This window comes from Salvelinus alpinus, chromosome 7 (assembly GCF_045679555.1).
Source record: "Salvelinus alpinus chromosome 7, SLU_Salpinus.1, whole genome shotgun sequence".
NCBI classification, from domain to species: Eukaryota; Metazoa; Chordata; class Actinopteri; order Salmoniformes; family Salmonidae; genus Salvelinus; species Salvelinus alpinus.
In genome coordinates, this window is record NC_092092.1 from 8,524,604 (window position 1) to 8,546,560 (window position 21,957).

At 46.0% G+C, this 21,957-nt stretch overlaps 1 protein-coding gene across 3 annotated transcripts in view; it reads left to right on the forward strand.

Annotated features, from left to right (window-relative positions):
- LOC139580384 (RNA binding protein fox-1 homolog 3-like) overlaps positions 1–21,957 on the forward strand; it is a 995,419-nt gene that overhangs the window by 647,165 nt on the left and 326,297 nt on the right. For all 3 annotated transcript variants that reach the window (XM_071409008.1, XM_071409009.1, XM_071409011.1), the window contains exon 5: positions 19,397–19,521. In XM_071409008.1, the coding sequence (XP_071265109.1) occupies positions 19,397–19,521 (125 nt within the window). The remainder of the gene's footprint in view (positions 1–19,396; positions 19,522–21,957) is intronic.

Consider the following 21,957-nt stretch of genomic DNA (forward strand, 5'->3'; position numbering starts at 1 on the left):
AGGGGGGTGGAAAGAGGGATGTAGAGAGAGGAGGGTGTAGAGAGAGGATGTAGAGAGGGCATGTAGAGAGGGGATTTGGAGAGGGGATGTAGAACGACGTGGATGTAGAGAGGTAATATAGAGAGGGGATGTAGAGATAGATGTAGAGAGGGAATGTAAAGAGGGATGTAGAGATGGAATGTAGAGAGGGGATCTAGAGAGGGGATGTGGAGAGGAGATGTAGAGAGGGGGATGTAGTGAGGTGGATGTAGAGAGGGGATGTAGAGAGGGGGATGCAGAGAGGGAGATGTAGAGAGGGGATGTAGAGAGGGGATGTAGAGAGGGGATGTAGAGAGGGGGATGTAGAGAGAGGGATGTAGAGAGGGGATGTAGAAAGGGGATGCAGAGAGGGAGATGTAGAGAGGGGATGTAGAGAGGGGATGTAGAGAGGGGGATGTAGAGAGGGAATGTAGAGAGGGGATGTAGAGAGGGGATGTAGAGAGGGGATGTAGAGAGGGGATGTAGAGAGGGGATGTAGAGAGGGGATGTAGAGAGGGGATGTAGAGAGGGAATGTAGAGAGGGGATGTAGAGAGGGGGATGTAGAGAGGGGATGCAGAGAGGGGGATGCAGAGAGGGGATGCAGAGAGGGGATGTAGAGAGGGGATGTAGAGAGGAATCTAGACAGGGATGCAGAGAGGGGATGTAGAGAGGGGATGTAGAGAGGGATCTAGACAGGGATGTAGAGAGGGGATGTAGAGAAGGAGATGTAGAGAGGGGATGTAGAGAGGGGATGTAGAGAGGTGATGTAGAGAAGGAGATGTAGAGAAGGAGATGTAGAGAGGGGATGTAGAGAGGTGATGTAGAGATGGGATTTAACATAAAGGTGGGGAGAGGTAGAGATGGATGAAGTAGTTCCCATCCACTCTCTCTGCACACATACACATACAAACAAACACACACCCCATGCCCTTGGTCTTAGAGTGGTCTGTGTCTTAGTGTGGTCTGGGTCTTAGAGTGGTCTGGGTCTTAGTGTGGTCTGGGTCTTAGAGTGGTCTGGGTCTTGGAGTGGTCTGGGTCTTAGAGTAGTCTGGGTCTTAGAGTAGTCTGGGTCTTAGAGTGGTCTGGGTCTTAGTGTGGTCTGGGTCTTAGTGTGGTCTGGGTCTTAGTGTGGTCTGGGTCTTAGAGTAGTCTGGGTCTTAGAGTAGTCTGGGTCTTAGAGTGGTCTGGGTCTTATAGTGGTCTGGGTCTTAGAGTGGTCTGGGTCTTAGAGTGGTCTGGTCTGTGGGGGAATCAGCAGCAGGTCCAGGTAACTGTGATTTGCTCCCAGCCAATGGGAGAGGGCTTTTCCTCAACAGGTAGGCCTAGGACCAGGTAGGGCTTGGTTCAGGTAGGCCTAGGACCAGGTAGGGCTTGGTTCAGGTAGGCCTAGGACCAGGTAGGGCTTGGTTCAGGTAGGCCTAGGACCAGGTAGGGCTACATTCAGGTAGGCCTAGGGCCAGGTAGGGCTAGGTTCAGGTAGGCCTAGGACCAGGTAGGGCTAGGTTCAGGTAGGGCTGGGGCTGGGGCCAGGTAGTGCTAGGTTCAGGTAGGGCTAGAGACACAGTACCCCAGCCTCAGCCCCAGTCCCAACGTCAGCCCAACCTCAGCCCCAAACTCAGCCGCAACCTCAGCCCCAACCTCAGACCCAGCCTCAGTCCCAACCTCAGACCCAGTCCCAACCCCAGCCTTAGCCCCAGCCTCTGCCTCAGCCCCAATCTCAGTCCCAGCCCCAGTCCCAGCCCCAACCTCTGCCCAAACCCCAGCCTCAGCCCCAGTCTCATCCCCAGCGTCATCCCCAGCCCCAACCTCTTCCCCAGAACCAGCCCCAGCCTGGGGCAGAGGTTGGGACTGGGGTTGGGACTGGTGTTGGTACAGGGGTCGGGAATGGGGTTGGGACTGGGGATGAGATTGGGGTTGAGGTTGGGGCAGAGGCTGGGGCTGAGACAGGGACTGGGTCTGGGGTTGAGGCTGAAGCTGGGCTGAGGCTGGTGCTGAGACTGGGGTTGAGGCTGGGGTTAGTGCAGATGTTGGGGCTGAGGTTGGGGCTAAGATTGGGACTGGGGTTGAGGTTGGGGCAGAGGCTGGGCTGAGGCTGGTGCTGAGACTGGGGTTGAGGCTGAAGCAGCCCTAGCTCTCAGCCTGTCCTCCATGATGACCTAGCTCTCAGCCTGTCCTCCATGAGGACCTAGCTCTCAGCCTGTCCTCCATGAAGACCTAGCTCTCAGCCTGTCCTCCATGATGACCTAGCTATCAGCCTGTCCTCCATGAGGACCTAGCTCTCAGCCTGTCCTCCATGATGACCTAGCTCTCAGCCTATCCTCCATGATGACCTAGCTCTCAGCCTGTCCTCCATGATGACCTAGCTCTCAGCCTGTCCTCCATGATGACCTAGCTCTCAGCCTGTCCTCCATGATGACCTAGCTATCAGCCTGTCCTCCATGATGACCTATCTCTCAGCCTGTCCTCCATGATGACCTAGCTCTCAGCCTGTCCTCCATGATGACCTAGCTCTCAGCCTGTCCTCCATGATGACCTAGCTATCAGCCTGTCCTCCATGAGGACCTAGCTCTCAGCCTGTCCTCCATGATGACCTAGCTATCAGCCTGTCCTCCATGATGACCTAGCTCTCAGCCTGTCCTCCATGATGACCTAGCTATCAGCCTGTCCTCCATGAGGACCTAGCTCTCAGCCTGTCCTCCATGATGACCTAGCTCTCAGCCTATCCTCCATGATGACCTAGCTCTCAGCCTGTCCTCCATGATGACCTAGCTCTCAGCCTGTCCTCCATGATGACCTAGCTCTCAGCTTGTCCTCCATGATGACCTAGCTATCAGCCCGTCCTCCATGAGGACCTAGCTCTCAGCCTGTCCTCCATGATGACCTAGCTCTCAGCCTGTCCTCCATGAGGACCTAGCTATCAGCCTGTCCTCCATGAGGACCTAGCTCTCAGCCTATCCTCCATGATGACCTAGCTCTCAGCCTGTCCTCCATGATGAGCTAGCTCTCAGCCTGTCCTCAATGATGACCTAGCTCTCAGCCTATCCTCCATGATGACCTAGCTCTCAGTCTATCCTACATGATGACCTAGCTCTCAGCCTGTCCTCCATGAGGACCTAATTCTCAGCCTGTCCTCCATGAGGACCTAGCTCTCAGCCTGTCCTCCATGAGGACCTAGCTCTCAGCCTGTCCTCCATGATGACCTAGCTCTCAGCCTGTCCTCCATGAGGACCTAGCTCTCAGCCTGTCCTCCATGAGGACCTAATTCTCAGCCTATCCTCCATGAGGACCTAGCTCTCAGCCTGTCCTCCATGAGGACCTAGCTCTCAGTCTATCCTCCATGAGGACCTAGATCTCTCCTTACTCAATTAGATCTCTCATGTCTTTATTAATACAGCAGTATGTTCAGTAAACACTCTGACAGCCCCAGTGGTGTTTGCGCCAATTAAAATGTTTGTTGTTGTTGTTCTTGTTGTAGGCCTGCTACACTCAACTGTGTGTGTTTGTTTGTTTGTTTGTGTGTGTGTGCGTGTGCATGCATGTTTGCCTGTGTGTCTGTTTGTCAGTGGTATGCATACAGAATTTAATCATATTACTTAATCTACACTCACACACACACACACACACACACACACGTTGCTGAGATATGCACACACACACACATTGCTTGTCGAGGATTTTTATGATTTTGCACTAATCTGTAAGGACAATAAACTAAACATTGATTTTGTCTGGATGGTAGGCTGGACTTCCGAATGGCTAAACGTAATTAATATTGCATAACATTAATATTGCAAAACGTTGAAATTGCAAAACGTTGAAATTGCTAAATTAAAAGATAGCAGTAGAATAGAATGATCTGGAAACTTTCTGTTCCTCTCCTTCCTCCTTTATCCTTTTGAAAAAACAATAACTTTATTTCTCCTCTTCCGTTCCGCGTCGGGAAAGTTTCATTCCACTAAGCTCTTTTTTTCTCTCCAGGGTTTTCATCAACTCCTCTCTTCTGTCGGTATTGCCTTGTGGTTGATTTGGTCATTTCACTGTTGGTTTACATTGCTCTGTTGATGACATGGCATCCTTCTAGGAATCTTGTCGATAGATCTCTCGAATGCAAAACACTCTCTCATGTGTGGCTGTGTGTGTCTCTCTCTCTCTCTGTGTGTGTGTGTGTGTGTGTGTGTGTATGTGTGTGTGTGTGTGTGTGTGTGTGTGTGTGTGTGTGTGTGTGTGTGTGTGTGTGTGTGTGTGTGTGTGTGTGTGTGTGTGTGTGTGTGTGTGTGTGTGTGTGTGTGTGTGTGTGTGTGTGTGTGTGTGTGTAACAATATAAATCACTTTTTACAGTTCTCTGAGCATTGGAGAAGTGCTACAGCAAACCAATAGTGTATATTCAGTCAGATGCTGTCCTAGGGCATATTTAATTAATGGTTAATGGTTTTTTATGATGTCCATCAGCAGATATTAGGAACACTGCTGACCAATGAGTCCTCCTCTCCTCTCTTCTTATTGTTTTCATGTACCGTGAAGACGTTATGATGAGTGTCTCCAGCAGAGTTTGTGCTCAGAACTTTTGCTCGACATGGAATAGAAGCTGTGAAACAATTAAAGGGCAATTCTGCCAGTTTTAAATCCCATATCCATTATCTCCAGCACCAGACCAGTGTTTACAGTATGTGAAGACAGACTCGTTTCTATGATCGGTGGTTAAAAAGATCAGAAGGAAAAACATATTTCCATCTTTTTCTGCCTGTGTATCCAACATTGTAATAGCTCCTCTGATGGTCTAGACTAGATGGTCAATCCCACCCATTTTCTTGTTGCAAATCATTATGCTCTGGAACAGAAAAAAGTTCCTAACACTTTTAAAATCAACTCCAACACCCCTGCCACTGTAACATTAGGCCCAGGCTCTGGGTGATTGGTGGGACTTAGGGCAGACACACGCCATGGAAACGTTGGATCACCTCTCGGGTGGGCTCTCCCTCTTCCTCTCCCTCCTCTTCACTCACCTGTTCCTCTCTCCCTCCACTCTCCCCTTCACTCTCCTCTTCCTCTCTCCCTCTACTCTCCCTCTCCACTCTCATCTTCCTCTCTCCCTCTACTCTCCCTCTCCACTCTCCTCTTCCTCTCTCTCTCTACTCTCCCTCTCCTTCACTTTCCTATTCCTCTCTCTCTCCACTCTCCCTCTCCTTCACTCTCCTCTTCCTCTCGCTCTCCACTCTCCTCTCCTTCACTGTTCTATTCCTTTCTTCCTCCACTCTCCTCTCTTCACTCTCCTCTTCCTCTCTCCCTCTACTCTCCCTCTCTACTCTCATCTTCCTCTCTCTCTCCACCATTCTCTCCTTCACTCTCCTCTTCCTCTCTCTCTCCTTCACTCTCCTCTTCCTCTCTCGCTCCACTCTCCTCTCCTTTACTGTTCTATTACTCTCTTCCTCTCTCTCTCCACTCTCCTCTCATTCACTCTCCTCTTCCTCTCTCCACTTCCTCTCTCTCTCCACTTTCTCTCTCTCTCCACTCTCCTCTCCTTCACGCTCCTCTTCCTCTCTCCCTCCAATCTCCTCTTGCTCCTCCTTCCTCGCTCCACATCTCTATCCCTCCAGGCATCTCTAACTCCTCTTCCTCCCTGCCTTCTGCTGCTGAGCCCTGATTCTCCAGATCACTTCCTTCTCGTTCACTGACCTAGAGTAACAGAAGGAGAGGAGAAGAGCAACATATAGGATACAATTGTAGTCAGGAACATAATCTCTCTCTCTCCCTCTCACACTGTCTCTCTCTCTCCCTCTCACAATGTCTCTCTCTCTCCCTCTCACACTGTCTCTCTCTCTCCCTCTCACACTGTCTCTCTCTCCCTCTCCCTCACACTGTCTCTCTCTCTCTCTCTCTCTCTCTCTCTCTCTCTCTCTCTCTCTCTCTCTCTCTCTCTCTCTCTCTCAACTCTTGTTTTCTTGCCTGACAGACTAACTACATAGTTTGCCATATTAGGTGATTAGTTCAAAAGCTGGGACCGTTTCCAAGTATATGGCATTGGTAGAAACATGTCAGATCGGTAGAACCAAGCAACCAATTAGTTAGCTGAGTATATACAGCTAAACACTGCAACTATTTACACGAGACAGAGAACAATCATTCGTGCTCACCAAGATGTCATGACATGACAGGATTTGCTAATCCGTGAGCTATTCCTCAAATTTCACAGCATCAAACATCGGCAACACCTAACATATATCTGCTGTTTACTTATTTAATTCACCTCGACATCATCGCTTTTCAAATTGCAAGGACGTGTGGGAATCAATATCACCAACCAACATAGATAAAGTATTTTTCACAGTGAAAAGTCACGTCTGATTCAGCTCTGTCATTTTGAAAGAAATTATTTGGTTAACATTTGATGAATTTGGGTAGAATTTGTTTCTACAAAATGTTTACGGTACTTAGCTTGAATTCCCCTAAGAACTGTAACTCAGTGCCCTTATAGTGATTTGTGAATCAGTTTATTCCTGCAGCTACTTCCATACACCCAGACCTATTCACTAGCATGTGTGTGTGTGTTCATCAGGGTGTGTGTGTTCATCAGTGTGTGTGTTATGTGTGTGTGAGGCTCTTTCCCACTGTCGATGATTAACTATGGGCCAGAGAACGATTGTTTACACACACACACACATGCACATACACGCACATACACACACACACACACACATTTCAGCGGGTTACAAAGAGGCGATTAAGGACCCCAGGGGATACAGAGTGATAAATACTGTGTTGTGAGAGGCTGTTAAAAACACTGAGCGAGAGAGAGAGAGAGAGAGAGAGAGAGAGAGAGAGAGAGAGAGAGAGAGAGAGAGAGAGAGAGAGAGAAAATTGCTCTGGCATGTGAGTATGTTGTCTAGATTGGATCCAGTTCTAAAGAGGAGGGAGGGTGTGTGTGTGTGGTGTCTCTCCAACCAAAACATTGGGACTGGGGCTATGCCTTGTGGCAGCGCCATATGCCCACTTCCTCCCTGCCACAAAACCATAGGACCAGGCCAACTGGGGTAAACTAAGTGAGTGGGGTGGTAATACACACAAAGACACACAGGCACACACACACACACAGTCAGGTGTGTGTCCTCTGCTGTTTGACTGGGATCTGGGCCTAGACATGCCAGAGAACTGACAGCAGGCTAGAACCAGGCCAACATAGCACAACCAACTGTGTGTGTGTCTCTGTGTGTGTGTGTGTGTGTGTGTGTGTGTGTGTGTGTGTGTGTGTGTGTGTGTGTGTGTGTGTGTGTGTGTGTGTGTGTGTGTGTGTGTGTGTGTGTGTGTGTGTGTGTGTGTGTGCGTGCGTGTGCGTGCGTGTGTGCGTGTGTGTGTGTGTGTGTGCGCATGAGCACTCTCATATGTGTATGTGAATGTGTATGTAAGTGTGTGTACATGTGTACATACAAGCGCATGTGTATGTATGAGTATATGAGTGTGCGCGCATGTATGTACACGTGTCTCTAAATAAACGTGAACAGACATGTATGAGAGAATTTAGTGCTGGATGTTACAACATTCTCATTCTAGAAGTTGCTCAGTTCTAAATTCTCATTCTAAATAATCTGAACAGATATGCTGAGAATTCTGCTGATTCTAAATTCTCATTCTAAATTCTCATTCTAAATTCTCATTCTAAATTGCCTCTCCGCTGAATAGAATAAAATGATTCTAAGCTGAGTAAGTGTCACGTTCCTGACCTGTTTTCTCTTGTTTTGTATGTGTTTAGTTGGTCAGGACGTGAGCTGGGTGGGAATTCTATGTTGTGTGTCTAGTTTGTCTGTTTCTATGTCAGCCTAGTGTGGGTTCTCAATCAGAGGCAGATGGTAGTCGTTGTCTCTGATTGAGACTCATATATAGGAGGCTTGTTTTGTGTTGGGAGTTTGTGGGTGTTTGTTACCTGTCTCTGTGTTTGTGTTCTGCACCAGATAGGTTTGTATCGGTTTTCACGTTTGTTATTTTGTAAGTTGTTTGTAGTGTTCACTTGTTCTTTAATTAAACATGTTGAGCACTGGCTACGCTGCACTTTGGTCCTCTCCTTCACCTATGGAAGAAAACCTTTACAGAAACACCCACCAAACCCGGACCAAGCAGCGTGGCAACGGGCAGCAGCAACAGCAGCAGCGGTACCAGGAGGAATGGACATGGGAGGAGATTCTGGACGGAGAGGGACCCTGGGCAGAGCCAGAGGAGTGTCGTCGTCCCAAAGCGGAGCTGGAGGCATCAAAAGCGGAGAGGCGGCATTATGAGGCGCTTGCAAGGCAGAGTGGCTGGAAACCTGAGAGGCTCACCCAAAAATTTCTTGGGGGGGGGGGGGGCTAAAGGGGAGTGTGGCGAAGCCGGGTTGGATACCTGAGCCAACTCCCCGGGCTTACCGTGGAGTGAGAGGGCGTCGTACTGGTCAGACACCGTGTTATGCGGTAAAGCGCACGGTGTCCCCAGTACGCGTGCTTAGCCCAGTGCGGGCTATTCCACCTTGCCGCACTGGGAGGGCTAGGTTGGGCATCGAGCTGGATGTCATGAAGCCGGCCCAACGTATCTGGCCTCCAGTACGTCTCCTCGGGCCGGCGTACATGGCACCAGCCTTACAGGTGGTGTCCCCGGTTCGCCTGCATAGCCCAGTGCGGGCTATTCCACCTCGCCGCACTGGCAGGGCTACGGGGACCATTCAACCTGGTAAGGTTGGAGAGGCTCGGTGCTCAAGAGCGCGTGTCCTCCTTCACGGTCCGGTATATCCGGCGCCACCTTCCCGCCCCAGCCCAGTACCACCAGTGCCTACACCACGCACCAGGCTTCCAGTGCATCTCCAGAGCCCTGTTCCTCCTCCCCGCACTCGCCCTGAGGTGCGTGCCCTCAGCCCGGTACCTCCTGTTCCGGCACCACGCATCAGGCCTATAGTGCGTCTCAGCCGGCCAGAGTCTGCCGTCTGCCCAGCGGCGCCTGAACTGCCCGTCTGCCCAGCGGCGCCTGAACTGCCCGTCTGCCCAGCGGCGTCTGAACTGTCCGTCTGTCCAGCTCCGTCTGAGCCATCTGTCTGCCCAGCGCCGTCTGAGCCATCTGTCTGCCCAGCGCCGTCTGAGCCATCTGTCTGCCCAGCGCCGTCTGAGCCATCTGTCTGCCCAGCGCCGTCTGAGCCATCTGTCTGCCCAGCGCCGTCTGAGCCATCTGTCTGCCCAGCGCCGTCTGAGCCATCTGTCTGCCCAGCGCCGTCTGAGCCATCTGTCTGCCCAGCGCCATCTGAGCCATCTGTCTGCCCAGCGCCTTCTGAGCCATCCGTCTGCCCAGCGCCTTCTGAGCCATCCGTCTGCCCAGCGCCTTCTGAGCCATCCGTCTGCCCAGCGCCTTCTGAGCCATCCGTCTGCCCAGCGCCTTCTGAGCCATCCGTCTGCCCAGCGCCTTCTGAGCCATCCGTCTGCCCAGCGCCTTCTGAGCCATCCGTCTGCCCAGCGCCTTCTGAGCCATCCGTCTGCCCAGCGCCTTCTGAGCCATCCGTCTGCCCAGCGCCTTCTGAGCCATCCGTCTGCCCAGCGCCTTCTGAGCCATCTGTCTGCCACGAGCCATTAGAGCCGCCCGTCTGTCCCGAGCCATTAGAGCCGTCCGTCAGTCAGGAGCCGCTAGAGCCGTCCGTCAGTCAGGAGCTGCCAGAGCCGCCAGCCAGTCAGGAGCTGCCAGAGCCGCCAGCCAGTCAGGAGCTGCCAGAGCCGCCAGCCAGTCAGGAGCTGCCAGAGCCGCCAGACAGTCAGGAGCTGCCCTACAGTCAGGAGCTGCCCTACAGTCAGGAGCTGCCCTACAGTCATGAGCTGCCCTACAGTCATGAGCTGCCCTACAGTCATGAGCTGCCCTACAGTCATGAGCTGCCCTACAGTCCGGAGCTCCCACCCAGTCCGGAGCTGCCACCCAGTCCGGAGCTGCCACCCAGTCCGGAGCTGCCACCCAGTCCGGAGCTGCCATTAGTACAGAGTTGTCCCTCTGTCCTAAGCTACCTCTCTGTCCGGAGCTACCTCTCTGTCCGGAGTTACCTCTCTGTCCGGAGCTACCTCTCTGTCCTGAGCTACCTCTCTGTCCTGAGCTACCTCTCTGTCCTGAGCTGTCTCCTCTATGTAGGAGGGGCCTTAGTGAAGGTTCCTGGACCATGGTCGGGGGCGAGGGTCGCCACTCAAAGGACGCTAAGGAGGGGGACAAAGACAATGGTGGAGTGGTGTCCACCGCCGGAGCCGCCACCGCGGACAGATGCCCACCCAGACCCTCCCCTTGAGTTTTTAGGGGTGCGCCCGGAGTTTGCACCTTGAGGGGGGGGTTCTGTCACGTTCCTGACCTGTTTTCTCTTGTTTTGTATGTGTTTAGTTGGTCAGGACGTGAGCTGGGTGGGAATTCTATGTTGTGTGTCTAGTTTGTCTGTTTCTATGTCAGCCTAGTGTGGGTTCTCAATCAGAGGCAGATGGTAGTCGTTGTCTCTGATTGAGACTCATATATAGGAGGCTTGTTTTGTGTTGGGAGTTTGTGGGTGTTTGTTACCTGTCTCTGTGTTTGTGTTCTGCACCAGATAGGTTTGTATCGGTTTTCACGTTTGTTATTTTGTAAGTTGTTTGTAGTGTTCACTTGTTCTTTAATTAAACATGTTGAGCACTGGCTACGCTGCATTTTGTTCCTCTCCTTCACCCCTTGAAGAAAACCACCTTTACAGTAAGAATATTTTGGTCAACCTCTTGCTAGCCTACTGTAAGTATAGGTCCATTTTTATTCCCCATGTAAAAACCCATGTTTCAACCATGTTTTATACGGTATCTATTATCTGTTACTGCCGACTGGAGACCACCATTCCCTCTTTATCAAACTAAAACCAAAACTAATCAAGCTATTTGTTTAGAATGATGCGTACATTTCCCGCAGGTGAGTACCTTTCTCCAACGTCTAATCTTCCAAACCGGTGAGGAGGAATAAGGGAGTAGAAAGCTCCTGTGCCTCCAGCCCAGTGTAATTTAGTTGTTGTGGTTGGTTCTACATTAGCGCTCCTTTCTCCGGTGCAGATGCTTTCCCCTCTCCACGGCTCTCCTCTCTCCTAGCTAGCTATTTATCATCTCCTGTTCAATAATTCATCCCAACCAGAGTACATGCAGTTCACACAAGAGGAGTGGAGAGGAGTGGAGAGGAGAGGAGAGGAGAGGAGAGGAGAGGAGAGGAGAGGAGAGGAGAGGAGAGGAGAGGGATTTAAATAGTCAATGCTTTGCATCTTCTATGTTGCTTAACGATGAATCTCTCAATCAATCCGAGACAATTTAAAAAAATATGACGGATCTTAGATGGCAGCCACCTCACTCTCTCCCAATCCGCCAGTGGACACAGTTACTGTTACAAGTTATTACATTATAATTATCAACAACCAGAATGAATGGTGTTAGTCAAGGAACAATTGACGCCTGGACAAATATACTTGACTCTGTAAAGAATAATCTCAGACAAAACATTATATTTAGTCACTCATTCCAAAGGGTTAAGGTTTGGGAAAGGGTTAAAATATCAAATCCAAAACTGTATCCCTGACTGAGATCAAACACACAACCTTCTGATCCAGATGGTATTACTCCCATCCACCACCCCTGTCCACAACAACGTAGCAAAACCCACCACTACTTGATGGTAATATCCCTCACTGTTGCCCCTAGTGGATGGTTTTGAAGGCATTTCCTAACGTTCTCAGGACCAAATGGACAGACGTCCAATTTCAACTGCGATCTTGAATGACCTGGCTGGCCGTACTGCTGTAAAGGGTTTCTGTGTGCTGTACTGCTGTAAAGTGTTTCTGTGTGCTGTACTGCTGTAAAGTGTTTCTGTGTGCTGTACTGCTATAAAGTGTTTCTGTGTGCTGTACTGCTGTAAAGTGTTTCTGTGTGCTGTACTGCTGTAAAGTGTTTCTGTGTGCTGTACTGCTGTAAAGTGTTTCTGTGTGCTGTACTGCTGTAAAGTGTTTCTGTGTGCTGTACTGCTGTAAAGTGTTTCTGTGTGCTGTACTGCTGTAAAGTGTTTCTGTGTGCTGTACTGCTGTAAAGTGTTTCTGTGTGCTGTACTGCTGTAAAGTGTTTCTGTGTGCTGTACTGCTGTAAAGTGTTTCTGTGTGCTGTACTGCTGTAAAGTGTTTCTGTGTGCTGTACTGCTGTAAAGTGTGTCTGTGTGCTGTACCACTGTAAAGTGTTTCTGTGTGCTGTACTGCTGTAAAGTGTTTCTGTGTGCTGTACTGCTGTAAAGTGTGTCTGTGTGCTGTACCCCTGTAAAGTGTTTCTGTGTGCTGTACTGCTGTAAAGTGTTTCTGTGTGCTGTACTGCTGTAAAGTGTTTCTGTGTGCTGTATTGCTGTAAAGTGTGTCTGTGTGCTGTACTGCTGTAAAGTGTGTCTGTGTGCTGTACTGCTGTAAAGTGTTTCTGTGTGCTGTACTGCTGTAAAGTGTTTCTGTGTGCTGTACTGCTGTAAAGTGTTTCTGTGTGCTGTACTGCTGTAAAGTGTGTCTGTGTGCTGTACTGCTGTAAAGTGTGTCTGTGTGCTGTACCGCTGTAAAGTGTTTCTGTGTGCTGTACTGCTGTAAAGTGTTTCTGTTTGCTGTACTGCTGTAAAGTGTTTCTGTGTGCTGTACTGCTGTAAAGTGTTTCTGTGTGCTGTACTGCTGTAAAGTGTTTCTGTGTGCTGTACTGCTGTAAAGTGTGTCTGTGTGCTGTACCACTGTAAAGTGTTTCTGTGTGCTGTACTGCTGTAAAGTGTTTCTGTGTGCTGTACTGCTGTAAAGTGTGTCTGTGTGCTGTACCCCTGTAAAGTGTTTCTGTGTGCTGTACTGCTGTAAAGTGTTTCTGTGTGCTGTATTGCTGTAAAGTGTGTCTGTGTGCTGTACTGCTGTAAAGTGTGTCTGTGTGCTGTACTGCTGTAAAGTGTTTCTGTGTGCTGTACTGCTGTAAAGTGTTTCTGTGTGCTGTACTGCTGTAAAGTGTTTCTGTGTGCTGTACTGCTGTAAAGTGTGTCTGTGTGCTGTACCACTGTAAAGTGTGTCTGTGTGCTGTACCGCTGTAAAGTGTTTCTGTGTGCTGTACTGCTGTAAAGTGTTTCTGTGTGCTGTACTGCTGTAAAGTGTTTCTGTGTGCTGTACTGCTGTAAAGTGTGTCTGTGTGCTGTACTGCTGTAAAGTGTTTCTGTGTGCTGTACTGCTGTAAAGTGTTTCTGTGTGCTGTACTGCTGTAAAGTGTTTCTGTGTGCTGTACTGCTGTAAAGTGTTTCTGTGTGCTGTACTGCTGTAAAGTGTTTCTGTGTGCTGTACTGCTGTAAAGTGTTTCTGTGTGCTGTACTGCTGTAAAGTGTGTCTGTGTGCTGTACCACTGTAAAGTGTTTCTGTGTGCTGTACTGCTGTAAAGTGTTTCTGTGTGCTGTACTGCTGTAAAGTGTGTCTGTGTGCTGTACCACTGTAAAGTGTTTCTGTGTGCTGTACTGCTGTAAAGTGTGTCTGTGTGCTGTACCACTGTAAAGTGTTTCTGTGTGCTGTACCGCTGTAAAGTGTTTCTGTGTGCTGTACTGCTGTAAAGTGTGTCTGTGTGCTGTACTGCTGTAAAGTGTGTCTGTGTGCTGTACTGCTGTAAAGTGTTTCTGTGTGCTGTACTGCTGTAAAGTGTTTCTGTGTGCTGTACTGCTGTAAAGTGTTTCTGTGTGCTGTACTGCTGTAAAGTGTGTCTGTGTGCTGTACCACTGTAAAGTGTGTCTGTGTGCTGTACCGCTGTAAAGTGTTTCTGTGTGCTGTACTGCTGTAAAGTGTTTCTGTGTGCTGTACTGCTGTAAAGTGTTTCTGTGTGCTGTACTGCTGTAAAGTGTTTCTGTGTGCTGTACTGCTGTAAAGTGTTTCTGTGTGCTGTACTGCTGTAAAGTGTTTCTGTGTGCTGTACTGCTGTAAAGTGTTTCTGTGTGCTGTACTGCTGTAAAGTGTTTCTGTGTGCTGTACTGCTGTAAAGTGTGTCTGTGTGCTGTACCACTGTAAAGTGTGTCTGTGTGCTGTACTGCTGTAAAGTGTTTCTGTGTGCTGTACTGCTGTAAAGTGTTTCTGTGTGCTGTACTGCTGTAAAGTGTGTCTGTGTGCTGTACCGCTGTAAAGTGTTTCTGTGTGCTGTACTGCTGTAAAGTGTTTCTGTGTGCTGTACTGCTGTAAAGTGTTTCTGTGTGCTGTACTGCTGTAAAGTGTGTCTGTGTGCTGTACCGCTGTAAAGTGTTTCTGTGTGCTGTACTGCTGTAAAGTGTTTCTGTGTGCTGTACTGCTGTAAAGTGTGTCTGTGTGCTGTACTGCTGTAAAGTGTTTCTGTGTGCTGTACTGCTGTAAAGTGTGTCTGTGTGCTGTACCGCTGTAAAGTGTTTCTGTGTGCTGTACTGCTGTAAAGTGTTTCTGTGTGCTGTACTGCTGTAAAGTGTGTCTGTGTGCTGTACTGCTGTAAAGTGTTTCTGTGTGCTGTACTGCTGTAAAGTGTTTCTGTGTGCTGTACTGCTGTAAAGTGTGTCTGTGTGCTGTACTGCTGTAAAGTGTGTCTGTGTGCTGTACTGCTGTAAAGTGTGTCTGTGTGCTGTACTGCTGTAAAGTGTGTCTGTGTGCTGTACTGCTGTAAAGTGTTTCTGTGTGCTGTACTGCTGTAAAGTGTGTCTGTGTGCTGTACTGCTGTAAAGTGTGTCTGTGTGCTGTACTGCTGTAAAGTGTTTCTGTGTGCTGTACTGCTGTAAAGTGTTTCTGTGTGCTGTACTGCTGTAAAGTGTTTCTGTGTGCTGTACTGCTGTAAAGTGTTTCTGTGTGCTGTACTGCTGTAAAGTGTTTCTGTGTGCTGTACTGCTGTAAAGTGTGTCTGTGTGCTGTACTGCTGTAAAGTGTTTCTGTGTGCTGTACTGCTGTAAAGTGTTTCTGTGTGCTGTACCGTTGTAAAGTGTGTCTGTGTGCTGTACCGCTGTAAAGTGTTTCTGTGTGCTGTACTGCTGTAAAGTGTTTCTGTGTGCTGTACTGCTGTAAAGTGTGTCTGTGTGCTGTACTGCTGTAAAGTGTTTCTGTGTGCTGTACTGCTGTAAAGTGTTTCTGTGTGCTGTACTGCTGTAAAGTGTTTCTGTGTGCTGTACCGTTGTAAAGTGTTTCTGTGTGCTGTACTGCTGTAAAGTGTTTCTGTGTGCTGTACTGCTGTAAAGTGTTTCTGTGTGCTGTACTGCTGTAAAGTGTTTCTGTGTGCTGTACTGCTGTAAAGTGTTTCTGTGTGCTGTACTGCTGTAAAGTGTGTCTGTGTGCTGTACTACTGTAAAGTGTTTCTGTGTGCTGTACTGCTGTAAAGTGTTTCTGTGTGCTGTACTGCTGTAAAGTGTGTCTGTGTGCTGTACTGCTGTAAAGTGTGTCTGTGTGCTGTACTACTGTAAAGTGTTTCTGTGTGCTGTACTGCTGTAAAGTGTTTCTGTGTGCTGTACTGCTGTAAAGTGTTTCTGTGTGCTGTACTGCTGTAAAGTGTTTCTGTGTGCTGTACTGCTGTAAAGTGTTTCTGTGTGCTGTATTGCTGTAAAGTGTTTCTGTGTGCTGTACTGCTGTAAAGTGTTTCTGTGTGCTGTACTGCCGGCCCAACCGCAAACCGCATGTGGCACAAGTGACATTTTAATGGTCCTGGTTTTACTATGGATGTCTCCCAAACAGCACCCTATCCCCTATGTAGTCCACTACTTTTAACCAGAACCCTATGGCCGCTACGTAGGGAATAGGGTGTCCTTTCAGATGCATCCCAAGACCCTTTAATAATGTAGAGGGAGAATGTTGATTTTTTCCAGACTCTCTCTGAATCAGAGGGGTTAGGTTAAATGCGGATCACACATTTTGGTCGAATGTTTGCGCAAATGACTAGGTTTTCCTTTCCCTATCTCTCTCCATCTGCAGTTTGTAAGCCCTGACTCCAAAACTCTGTCCAGGATGTTTGCTGTTTATTAACTCAGTCCACCTCTCTGTCTCTCTCTCTCTTTCTCTCTCTCTCTCTCTTTCTCACTCTCTCTATCGCTCTCGCTCTCTTAATTAAATTTCAGATTAAGGGCATGGAAACATATGTTAACATTGAAAAAGCAAGTGAAGTAGATAATAAACAAAGTTGAAATAAACTATAAAAATGTACAATAAACATTACACTCACAAAAGTTCCAAAAGAATAAAGACATTTCTTTAGCATTCTAGTTTGCTCTATTTTTTTGTTAATTCTTTCCAATGTGTCAAGTAATTCTCTTTTATTTTTTTCATGATTTGGTTGGGTCTAATTGTGTTGCTGTCCTGGGGCTCTGTGGGGTGTGTTTGAGTTTGTGAACAGAGCCCCAGGACCAGCTTGCTTAAGGGACTATTCTCCAGGTTCATCTCTCTGTAGGTGATGGCTTTGTTATCGAAGGTTTGTGACTCGCTTCCTTTTAGGTGGTTGTAGAATTTAACGTCTCTTTCCTGGATTTTGATAATTAGCGGGTATCGGCCTAATTCTGCTCTGCATGTATTATTTGGTGTTCTACCTTGTAGAGAGAGGATTTTTTTCTTCAGAATTCTGCATGTAGAGTCTCAATTTGGTGTATGTCCCATTTTGTGAATTCTTGGTTGGTGAGCGGACCCCAGACCTCACAACCATAAAGGGCAATGGGTTCTATAACTGATTCAAGTATTTTTTGCCAGATCCTAATTAGTATGTTGACTTTTATGTTCCTTTTGATGGCATAGAAAGCCCTTCTTGTCTGTCAGATTGTTCACAGCTTTGTGGAAGTTACCTGATGTTTAGGTCAAGGTATGTATATGGAATTTGTATTTGTTGTCCTGGCGACTGGACCTTTTTTGGAGCACCATTATTTTGGTCTTACTGAGATTTACTGTTAGGGCCCAGTTCTGGGTATAAACAACATTGGAATCATCGCTCTCTCTCTCTCTCTCTGTCTCACTCTCTCTCTGTCTCGCTCTCTCTTGCTCTCTGGGCTCTATTTTAACAAGATGGTCAATCTTAGAGCTGATGGTATCACCATTGGTCCAAGGTGTGTCAGAAATATTTTTGCTATTTTCACAGAGGGAATTATGGTCGCAGTAGCTGGCAGTGGCTCGAATGGGCTTGGGGTTATGATGAAGTGTTAGTTGCAGGTGTGTCTAGGCTAAATCAGTGGCCAATCAGAACATGGAAATATGTGGTTGCTTCAGGTTGTATAAACACCATTGGAACCATCTACAGATAATTTGCACTTCTTCAGAAAGAGTAGATGGCCCCCGAAATTCTAATAATAATCATTCTAATAAGTTAGTTTTTTAATCAAATTAAATTAAAAACTGCTTTTTAAAAGAACAATAATACTTCTAAATAGGACGGGGTATGGATGTTTTTCCAATTCATTGAACATGGTTTATTAAATAGTTATTGGCTTCAACATGGAAATATTTCATGACTCATTTGCATTTCGACAATTGTTATAGAAATATCGTCGTTAATTTGTCCTGTGTGGATTTTGCCATGGGAATGGTAAACAATCAAACAGGCAAATTAGCTTACAAGTGGATTCAGCACCATGGACAGCGATCAGAATTTGATATCACAGGTCCGACAGAGGAAAGTGGTAATTTTTTATATATATATTTTTTTTAAATCTCTCTAAATTATAAATGGACAACATTAATAACAACATGGTGTTCATAAACACGCTTTTCCACAGTCACTGACACCTTTCATTCAATGAGCATAGCACTTAACGAGTTCAATCTTTTCACAGAAGCTGTTCCAAAATAACTTCCAATCTACAGAAATAAGGGGGACGTTTGTTGACTGTTTTGCTGCTCTAAAAATGGGGTATTTAAAAAAAAAACATTGATGACATGCCACTGATTATGGTACTGTGTGTTATTACTAAAAACAGCTGTCATAACCAACATGTTATTACTAAAACCAGCTGTCATAACCAACATGTTATTACTAAAACCAGCTGTCATAACCAACATGTTATTACTAAAACCACCTGTCATAACCAACATGTTATTACTAAACCAGCTGTCATAACCAACATGTTATTACTAAAACCAGCTGTCATAACTGACATGTGTTATTACTAAAACCAGCTGTCATAACCAACATGTTATTACTAAAACCAGCTGTCATAACCAACATGTTATTACTAAAACCAGCTGTTATAACCAACATGTTTTTACTAAAACCAGCTGTCATAACCAACATGTTATTACTAAAACCAGCTGTCATAACCAACATGTTATTACTAAAACCAGCTGTTATAACCAACATGTTATTACTAAAACCACCTGTCATAACCAACATGTTATTACTAAAACCAGCTGTCATAACCAACATGTTATTACTAAAACCAGCTGTCATAACCAACATGTTATTTCTAAAACCACCTGTCATAACCAACATGTTATTACTAAAACCAGCTGTCATAAACAACATGTTATTACTAAAACCAGCTGTCATAACCAACATGTTATTACTAAAACCAGCTGTCATAACCAACATGTTATTACTAAAACCAGCTGTTATAACCAACATGTTATTACTAAAACCAGCTGTCATAACCGACATGTTATTACTAAAACCAGCTGTTATAACCAACATGTTATTAGTAAACCAGCTGTCATAACCAACATGTTATTACTAAAACCAGCTGTCATAACCAACATGTTATTACTAAAACCAGCTGTCATAACCGACATGTGTTATTACTAAAACCAGCTGTCATAACCAACATGTTATTTCTAAAATCAGCGGTTATAACCAACATGTTATTACTAAAACCAGCTGTCATAACCAACATGTTATTACTAAAACCAGCTGTCATAACCAACATGTTATTACTAAAACCAGCTGTCATAACCAACATGTTATTACTAAAACCAGCTGTCATAACCAACATGTTATTACTAAAACCAGCTGTCATAACCAACATGTTATTACTAAAACCAGCTGTTATAACCAACATGTTATTACTAAAACCAGCTGTTATAACCAACATGTTATTACTAAAACCAGATGTCATAACCAACATGTGTTTTTGCTAAAAGCAAATCATAAATGGTCAGTGAAGTGCCTGTTTGTAAGGACACACCTAAAATATTTCCAGCCCCTCCCATCTCAAGCGAGCTGATGTTAGACAGGTAAATAACCAACCCTGGGTCAAGGGTTGGAAAATAGCAGAGCGCGCAAAATTGGCAATGAGCGTGGATTAGACACTTGTATCGCCACATCACCAACCCTCTGTTTATTTCCTTAAGGTTTTACCATTTTTTTTATATACATTGTATGACATAACGTTTGATGTTTTTCTGCATGTCTATCAATATTTCTACGTAACTTGCATGTATCTCTATCTCCATAGAAACCAAACCAGGAAGTGGCTTGTGTAAGCAGCACGGAACCATTGCTCTCTTTGGCAACGTGGTGTACAGCGGCCTGCTCAACGAGCACATCTGGCATTTCGGGGTTCCCCTCGTCAACAGACTGGTGAGTTTTGGGGCGTCATTCCGTCCTTCCATCCTCTCTGGCTGTTGTCACTTACTGTGCCGTAATTAGTCTCTGCTCCATCGTGGTCTGTCGTTGCCACCGCTGTTGTGGTTTTAACACACTAAATAAATATTGATTGGCCAGGGATGTTTCTGCGAACTGGTTTTGTTGGTGCTTTGCTGTCTCTCTGAGATGCGTAGGATTGTGGATATTTCAGTTCTTCTTGACAATTTTGTGAGTTTTGGAGTTCTTCTCTGCTACCACATTATCAACAGTGTGTTGATATCTCTCTATGTAGTCAGTGGTCAATATGTGTGAGTATTTCACAATTATTATGTGTAAGTAATGTATTGGATTCATCATGCCTGCACACAAGCTGATTGAATATGTATTAGTGGTTGAAAATAAAATTCACTTGAATTAAACTGCTATCTTGAACATGCCAAGGTGTGATAGTGAGCCTCTGTTTAATTGACGTTTGATTAATATTCTTGTTTAGAGAGATATTGATGTCAGATGATGAAGTTAAGGATTGTTTGTTAACTGTTAAGGATTGTTTAAAAAATCTCCAATTTGGTAAACTAAAATTTTGAAACAAGTGTATGTGTGAAATTAAAAACAATATGTTTCAATCTTTTGCTTCAAATTAAGATGTAAAGAGTCAACTATTTGAAATAACAAAGTCAGATCGTTAAATGTGACGTTATCGTTTTGAATGTCTGGTAGTGTTTCTCCAGATCTTACATGACTGGTGATTGAGGCTGTTTTGGTGACATATTCATTGACTTTCATGTCTTTTTCTGATCACATTCTTTTGACTTCCTGTTTTATTATTCAGTCCAACATGTATCCACAGAGTTCTGAATATTTAATTGTGAATATTTATATAGCAGCTGATATCATCAAAAATGTTACGAGCTAGGTCTATATTTTATTGATACAGACACTCGATGGCTCACACTCAAGCTCACACTCACACACACACACAGATTCTGACATAAGAACACTATGAAAGACACAGACACACACACACACACACACACACACACACACACACACACACACACACACACACACACACACACACACACACACACACACACACACACACACACACACACACACACACACACACACACACACACACACACACACACACACAGAGAGACACACACAGGGACACACACACCTAGACACACACACACACACACGTTAAATAATTCAGTGCATGGTGCAGCTGTTGAAACACAGGGTTGGAGAGACGGCACAGAAATGAAATAGATGTCAAACTGAACAGCTGTCCGTGGCATAGCTCTCCTTTTAATATTGCAGGGTGTTTGTATATCATGGAGGAATATGACACTGGGCCCAACTCTGCTTTAGGGCAGTATAACCTGTGTGTGTGTGTGTGTGTGTGTGTGTGTGTGTGTGTGTGTGTGTGTGTGTGTGTGTGTGTGTGTGTGTGTGTGTGTGTGTGTGTGTGTGTGTGTGTGTGTGTGTGTGTGTGTGTGTGTGTGTGTGTGTGTGTGTGTGTGTGTGCGTGCGTGCGTGCGTGCGTGCGTGTGTGTGTATAGCCGCGGGAAGTAGTTTGGGATGATTATTTGTCGACTACAGGGGGGGTGGAGGAAAAAATCTACGAAGGACTACATCGGTACAATAACTGCGTACTAGTAAAGAACTAGAGGACTAGTAAAGAACTAGAGGACTAGTAAAGAACTAGAGGACTAGTAAAGAACTAGAGGACTACTAGAGGACTAGTAAAGGAATGGATGACTAGTAAAGCACTAGAGGACTAGTAAAGAACTAGAGGACTAGTAAAGAACTAGAGGACTAGTAAAGGAATGGATGACTAGTAAAGCACTAGAGGACTAGTAAAGAACTAGAGGACTAGTAAAGAACTAGAGGACTAGTAAAGGAATGGATGACTAGTAAAGCACTAGAGGACTAGTAAAGGCCTAGAGGACTAGTAAAGAACTAGCAGACTAGTAAAGGCCTAGAGGACTAGTAAAGAACTAGTGGACTAGTAAAGGCCTAGAGGACTATTAAAGAACTAGAGTACTAGTAAAGGCCTAGAGGACTAGTAAAGAATTAGAAGACTAGTAAAGAACTAGATGACTATTAAAGAACCTGAGGACTAGTAAAGAACTAGATGACTATTAAAGAACCTGAGGACTAGTAAAGAACTAGAGGACTATTAAAGAACCTGAGGACTAGTAAAGAACTAGAGGACTATTAAAGAACCTGAGGACTAGTAAAGAACTACAGGACTATTAAAGAACCTGAGGACTAGTAAAGAACTAGAGGACTATTAAAGAACCTGAGGACTAGTAAAGAACTAGAGGACTATTAAAGAACCTGAGGACTAGTAAAGAACTAGAGGACTATTAAAGAACCTGAGGACTAGTAAAGAACTACAGGACTATTAAAGAACCTGAG